This window comes from Nestor notabilis, unplaced genomic scaffold, assembly GCF_000696875.1.
Source record: "Nestor notabilis isolate BGI_N333 unplaced genomic scaffold, ASM69687v1 scaffold23096, whole genome shotgun sequence".
NCBI classification, from domain to species: Eukaryota; Metazoa; Chordata; class Aves; order Psittaciformes; family Psittacidae; genus Nestor; species Nestor notabilis.
The window spans coordinates 22062-29244 of NW_009933633.1; the positions used below are offsets into that span (position 1 = coordinate 22062).

Genomic DNA, 7183 nt, shown 5'->3' on the forward strand with positions numbered 1-7183 from the left:
GGTTTCATACCTATAGCTTTTAAAATAACGAGAGCTAATGTTGCATTGCTCTGATTAGAAGAGCCAGTTGAATGTTATTTTAATCCCTTCAGTGTTTATTTTCACACCACAATTCTTGGGAAGCCCATATTTTAGGAGAGGGCAGTTCAGAGCTTCCATATTCACTGACTTTTTTCAATTATGTATTTTAATTTGCTTATGAAAGCATTCTGAGATGTTCTTGCTGCATCTATGGGTGCAAGATGGAGTGTGTCAGATGCCAGTTTGCAGGGCCATTTGGGAGGGGAGGGCTATGTTGTTATCTATCGGACTGGTTCACCCTGACACTGCGTTTGGGATTAGGATTATGGTTTGGTCTGGCAGGTGATGATGCTCAAGGGTTAGGCCTAGACTTGGACTCATATCCCACAGTTACAGATCCTGCTGGCCATGTGTTTAACCTACGAGCCCTTTCCAGGCCCAGCATGAGCCTTAATGGTTCTTGCAGGCACATACCCTAATCCTAACTCCCTGGCTTCCTCTTAGCTCCACCTTTAGATGCAGTCTTTGTGATACCTTAGGTATCCAGCTGCTGTCAACCATAGCTCAAAGGTAGTGACCCTCCAACTCCTTGGGCCACAGGAGTGCATGCCTTGATCTGATGGCAGCCCTTGTGGAGGGAAGTCTAAACCTCACCAAATGTCACTTTTGGACCAAGTTAATAACCCAGATTCAGCATCTGCCACTGGCCCGAGTTCACTGTGAGAGACTCGGGGACGAAACAGCCCTGACCACAGAATAAGCTGGGAATGCAAATGCTCTCCCTTGTTGCCTGTAGGAATTATGCAGAAATAGTGTGTGGAGAAAAAGCAGCATACGTGGAAATAAAAATGACAAATTATGGGTAATTGCTGTGGAGAAACTGCCCTCTGGGCTCTTCGGAGAACCAGCACTGCAGTGGTTTTCATCTGTGGTTGTTTTTTAACTCCTTCCTAGCTATGCGGACACTTAGCGAAGACACCATCAGGCTCTTTCTCCAGCAGATAGCAGGTGCCATGAAAATGCTGCACAGCAAAGGCATCATCCATCGGGACCTGAAACCACAGAATATCCTCCTTTCCTACGCTGGAGGCAGGAAATCAAATCCCAACAACATTCGCATAAAGATCGGTAAGACCCCGTTACAAACGTCGTACTAAGAGCTCTCGGGAGGATTTGGTGATGGATAAGTGGCAAGCCTCAGTCTTTCTTTGGGGAATTGTGTAGGAGAAGGGAAGAATTGCTGCTGCTCTTAAAAACATCCTAACATTTTTCATCTTCCTTGCGTAGTTTCTCTGCTAGACGTAACCTTTAGTTGGCTCCAAGCAATAGGAGCAAGAGCTTTGTGCTCTGCCAGGACACAGACTAGCACAAAAGAATTGGGCAGGCCTTGCTCCACTTCAGCTGAACGGTGCCTCCCTTGGTTAAAACAAATACCAGCCTGCCCTAATTGGCTTGTAATCTCCAGGCTTACCGATAAATGAGCAGGCACTGACTTTTGTCTTCAGCTTTTAATAGTGTTGAGGTAGATGTTGGTGTCTTATGGCCTGAAACTAGCAGTTCTCTTGGCTGGCCTTGGAGAGCACAGTGGGAGTCAGGCACACCTAAAAGCAGGCGTTGCCACAGTCCCAGTTAGAGGCAGGCTTCTTGACTGCATCTTAAAGAAACTCACTTTCTGCACATTAGGCAAGTGGCACAGATGGACCAGTAGTTGGAACTGGTCAGATCAATGCTCCAGAAATCCAGAGCACCCGTATCCCCTCTGGTCCCTCAGAAACGAGTGCTGGATGATGCCACCCTCAACATGTGGGCTTTTGATGATGTTACAGTTCACAAGCTGAAGCTGACACCACTTAGATAAAACTCTTCCTTACCTGAACCCTGTGCTGTGGAGAAAGTGTAAATGCTTTCATTCAACTGAGAAATGAGGTCCAGCAGAAAAGATTAAAAGTTTGGCTGAAGCCCTGTTTGTGTTTGGGTTGATGCTTTCTTTTTTGTTAGTTTGTTTTGGGTTTTTTTTTTTTGTTTGTTTGGGGTCCCTCCCCCCTTATTTTGTTTGTGGAGTGTTATCTAGAAGGTGGAAGCCAAGAGGGAGCTGCAAGTGCACGCAGGAGGGCTGTGGGCATGGCTGCTCCTGGGTGTGATGTACCCTGCAACCCCTCCCTCCTGCTTCCCTGGGAAGAACATGGTCCAGGGAATAGCTAGCTGTACCAATTCACTAGTGACAGATGACAGTGTAAACAGCTGTGTCAGGCTCCTAGCTTGAAATGTCTGGTAACCTTGAGAGAACCTCTCAGTATCATACGATCAGATGCTGAGTAACCTGCAGAGGTAATTCATCTTGGTATTCCTTGTCCCTGGCTCTTCTGGCTGCCAGGTGAACCATGGCTCAGCTTTCTGTCCTTGTACTGGGGTTAGCACTGTTGAAACTCTTCTAAAGGAACAGAGCAAGACTCTTCAGATGGGCTGGTCTAGAAATGTGGGTTGGTGGTGAGTGGTGGTTTCTCTTGGATGTCTGTTACATTGCAGCCTTTTCAATGGAGGGGAACTTTCAGTTCCCCAAATTAAAAGTTGAGATAGCAGCAGATGAGGTAGCTAATATGAACTGACACACTCTCACTGAAGTCAAGAGAGCTTTCCCAGCTTCCAGCAGCTGGTATTTTGGAGTGCAGGCAAATGGGTACATGAGGAAGTGACTGTTGATACCTGAAAAATGGATGGGAGTTTGTTCTTCTGAATACTCTTTGTGGCTTGGTCTGACCTTTTCTAGTGTCTGTGCATTAATAATTAGCACAAGGATATGACTGCTTGAGAAGAGAGCTTTCAAAGTTCTGTTAATCTTTGCCCTTGCTGCCAAGATTCTTGGGAAGTAAGAGGGAAGACATGGGAATCAACTGGAGAAGGTGCAGGCTCTCTAGACCTGCCGTCTGATCCTGACCTACCTGTGTTTCTCTTTGTAGCTGACTTTGGGTTTGCCCGATACCTGCAGAATAATATGATGGCAGCAACACTGTGTGGTTCACCAATGTACATGGTAAGTGTGTTTTGCCTACAAGTTTTTCTGTATTGTTCTTGCTTTGCCCCGAAGAAGCAAGGTTTCATTTTTCCCTAGTTATTTCCCCAAAGGTGAAATTTTATTTACTTGTCAGAAACCAGCTGTTACCTAAGGAGACTTCATAAAGTTCTAGATGCCTGTGTTGTTACGTAATTTTCAGGTGAGCTGTGGATAAATGGTACCAAACAAAACAGAGTATTGTTTGCTCTCTGCTCCCAGAAACAGCATCTTCCAGAGGGAACCAGGGCCTCTCCACTGAAAGCATTGGGAAGTGAAATTTATTTCCTCTGCAGTGAGCAAAGCAACAACAGAAGAGAATGAGGGCCAGGGTGATAATTTCACACATCTGACTATATTTGAGGTGTTGATACCTTGGTGAGGAACCTCAATAAATCACTGCTTCAGCAGGCCCTTTGGAGACAGAGCGGTTCCACAAATCTCCTGTCACCTTGGGCTTCGCAGTCATTTTTGCTAAGCTCACAGCATCAGGAGAAAGGTCCCTGTTTGACAGCAGCTTTGTAAAATCTCCAGCTGTTTTTAGTTCTTTGCTCTTGCAAAGTCCCTTCAGGTCTATGAACCTTTGCAGGCAGAGGCTTTGCCATTTTGGCAAACCTATTCCTAAGTGTGTTTCTATTTGCAGTTTGTGTTTTTGTGCATTTCCACTCCCTAACACACCCCACCCACTCCCACTAATTCTTTCACCAGACCAGCTGCTTCCAGGATGACTTCTTAGCTTGTGAAACAGATGTGTTTAAAAACCCCAAACTGATCCCTTTTACCCACTTCGTACTTTCCACTTGGGGCCAGGATGTGAGGAGGTGATCTCTTGTTTGTGCTCATGGCAGCAGTCAAGATCTTGATGTCTCATCAAGTCAGTGAAATGAAAGATGACAAAACCAGGCCAGAAATAGAAATGTCAAAGCCATGTAATAGTTCCAAGGGATGTGGGTGTCTGAGCTCAAAGTAAAAAGATGATGTGGATCATTTTAGGTTGACATTTTTACAAGTGCCCTGGAGCAGGAGGCATCTGATTCTGAACGTGGTCTAATCCCCTCTAAGGGGTTTTTTGTCTCTACTCTTTGGGCAGAGTTAGGCTTGGACTCTGCTGCATTGCACAGGGATAGGGTGTTTGGTAGTCTGTTCCACAGTATTAACTCAAGCAAAACAGACTTCCTTTCTCTCCCTTTTTTTTTTTTGAAGCCTGATGTTTATTTGAACTATGCTATATGTGAAGATGATGTAACTTTTTTCTTCTGTGAGAGTTTCCTGAATCATCTATTTTTAGGGACACTTTTTCTTTCGGAGTCTTGTGAAAGTCAATGAAAACACCCAGCTTATTTTTTGAAAGGGTGGAGGAAGCTGGTGATGACCTTTTTCTCTTTTATTTTTTTATTTATTTTAAACAACTCTGGACATTACAGGGAATCTCAGTGTTTCCTATTGTTCTCTGTTTACTGATGGATCTGAAGGAGAACGGGAAGGGAGGGTTCAACTGGGATTTAGGGGGTATTTGAAGTCTGTCCTTACTGTTGCTGTGGATCTTGTGAAGTAGCCCTGTGAACATCTGCTGGCAAGGCAGGTCTTTATTCCCTGCTTTAGCTTATAGCCCATTGCTGCCCATTGCTGCCCATTTTACTCTTTTAAAGAAGAAATGTATTTTACCTACACCAGAATGAGGTTTCTGTCTGAGCCCTCATATGACCCATGTAAGACTTGAAACCACCTTGTGTAGTTCTTGTCCTGCTCCCTTGGCTTTGCTTAGTGTCATGCCTGCTTGCCTTAGGGACAGACCAAGCTCCCATCCACAACTTTTTGCTGCCATTTTTTTTCCATTACATGTGTCCTTCACTTCTAACAGAGCTAGAAAATTGATCCTGTTTCATGCTGGCAGCACTGCAGTGAAATCTGTTGTTCTAAACACGTGGGATTAGCGAGCCTGTGCTTCTGTCCCTCTGCTGCTGCTCAGGAGGCACACTGCCTCTTAGCCGCGGTGGACTTGCACCATCTCCATCCAGCTTCTGGAACAGGCCTGGGAGGGAGCAAGCAAGGGCATGGTGCGAGATTAGAACCTGGAGTCTGGGGCACGGCAGGGCTCAAGCTGTTGGACTGAACCATGCAGATCTGCCTTTGAACCCAAACTGCGACCTTGGCGCGAGGCTCTGGAACATAATTAATATGCTGCCATCTTGGACTAGATCAGGAAAGTGCATAAGTGATGCAGATCAGGATGGAGGTTGAAGCCTACCTGTTCAGTGTGAGCCTTTTCTGCTCTTGATCTAAACCTATTACTTGCTTTGGTTTAGAAGATCTGTCTGTGCAATTTCAGTGAGGCTTTTTCTGAGCACAGGTGACTTCAGCAGAAAATGGTACACTGAGAAGAAGGAAAGAACTGAGTTTGCCCAAATGAGCTGAACAGCACAGGGTGTTTTTTTTGTCTGCGTGAATGGAAGTCTCTGCTTCTCCTGCTTAGATAGGGAACTGACCCTTTCAAGGTAGTGTTACTGTCTTTTCAGGAGCATATCTTTCATGATTACTGTGGAATCTAAGTTTCTAAACATAATAGTGACCTCTGTTCCTTTCAGCTGCTAATAAAAAAAGAGAAAGGAAAAAAGCTGCATCTTGTATAAAACAGATTTCTGTTTTCTCCCCTAAAGGCACCAGAAGTCATTATGTCTCAACACTACGATGCCAAAGCTGACCTCTGGAGTATAGGAACCATCATTTATCAATGTCTGACAGGAAAGGCTCCTTTTCAGGTGAGTTGCTTAAATCTAAAGTTTCTGACTGTTTGTTGCATTTTTCTCTTTTTCCTTTTAATCTGTTTAAGGCTTCTGTCACCTATAACATTTACTCCCATAGACCCAGCCTCAGGAAGGTCTGGCTGTCCAACTCCTTGCAAATGTGGTGCTTTATGTGTTGTAATGCTGGATGTGTTACTAGAATATGACTCTCCTCTGGATTGTATCTCAGTGACATGTATTTCCTGGTTATAAATCCTTAGGAAGGGTCATCTATTACGAAAATTACTATGAATCAATTAAAGCAGTGTTGGTTTTCTTTCCAGGCCCACACTTCAAAAAGATAGTTTCTGTTTACAACTAGACAGTGTATACTTTATACTTCTGTTGGGCATGGAAGGACAATAAGGAAGATTGTAACTGCAGGTTCATGTTTCAGGATGGTTTGGTGGTAACTGGCATATTGTAGCTAAATTACTTTTAGAGCAGTTAAGTAGGATCTTATCAGAAGAATCTTATGTGTCATCTCACAGCAAACCATTCCAGTCTGAAATGTTTATGTTCACAAGGTCCAAGCCCCTCCAAATATAACACAGCCCAGTAAAACTCCACCCTGGAATTTAGGCCGTAACTTCTGGAGGGGTAGAGCCTGTCTTCTGTGAAAAACCTTCTCTGATTTTACATTTCCAAATGATGGAGAATTCATCACAGCTTATGCAGGTTGCTTCAGGATTGCTTCACGTTTTTAGTGATATGTAGCTGGAGTTCCTCTAGACCTGGTGCATTTTTCTTGTTCCCAATCATTAGTATGCCACACTGTGTATTGCTTTTCTTCTTCCATGCTGAATAAGGTCTGCAACTCTCCATTGCCACCACTGTTCTGAAGTACTGTACTTGTCAGGGTTGTTTTTCCTTGCTGTCTTACAGTGTAGTGAAGAGATGCTTGAGCTGCTGATACTTTTTTGCTGCTTTGTGTGAACTCTGTCTCTAATCCATGGGAAAAGACCAAACCTCATATTTACATGCTGATGTGTCAGCTGATGCCAGCTCTTCAGCTTCTTAGATCAGTTAGGGTAAATGTGAACTGTGGCCCTCTTTTCTCATATACTGACAGCTCTTTATCCCAACTCCCTAACAAAACAACCTGCAAACCAAAATCCCCAAACAAAACCGAATAACCCAAACAAACAAACAAGAAGTGTGTGTGTGGGGAGTGTGAATCTATGCTCATGTAATAAGGCACATTTTATGGAGTGCAGGACTTTCTGAGCTTTAGTTCCACAGCCCTTTAGAATTTCACACAAGGTTTTGAATATTTATGCAGTGGCATCATCAGGATAAAGTGAATTTGGAATCTGTTGCAGGAAAGAGT

At 44.1% G+C, this 7183-nt stretch overlaps 1 protein-coding gene across 1 annotated transcript in view; it reads left to right on the plus strand.

Moving 5' to 3' along the window:
- ULK1 (unc-51 like autophagy activating kinase 1) overlaps positions 1-7183 on the plus strand; it is a 77934-nt gene that overhangs the window by 22055 nt on the left and 48696 nt on the right. Inside the window, exons 6-8 of the mRNA XM_010016980.1 lie at positions 976-1149; positions 2979-3052; positions 5728-5829. Of these exons, the coding sequence (XP_010015282.1) occupies positions 976-1149; positions 2979-3052; positions 5728-5829 (350 nt within the window). The remainder of the gene's footprint in view (positions 1-975; positions 1150-2978; positions 3053-5727; positions 5830-7183) is intronic.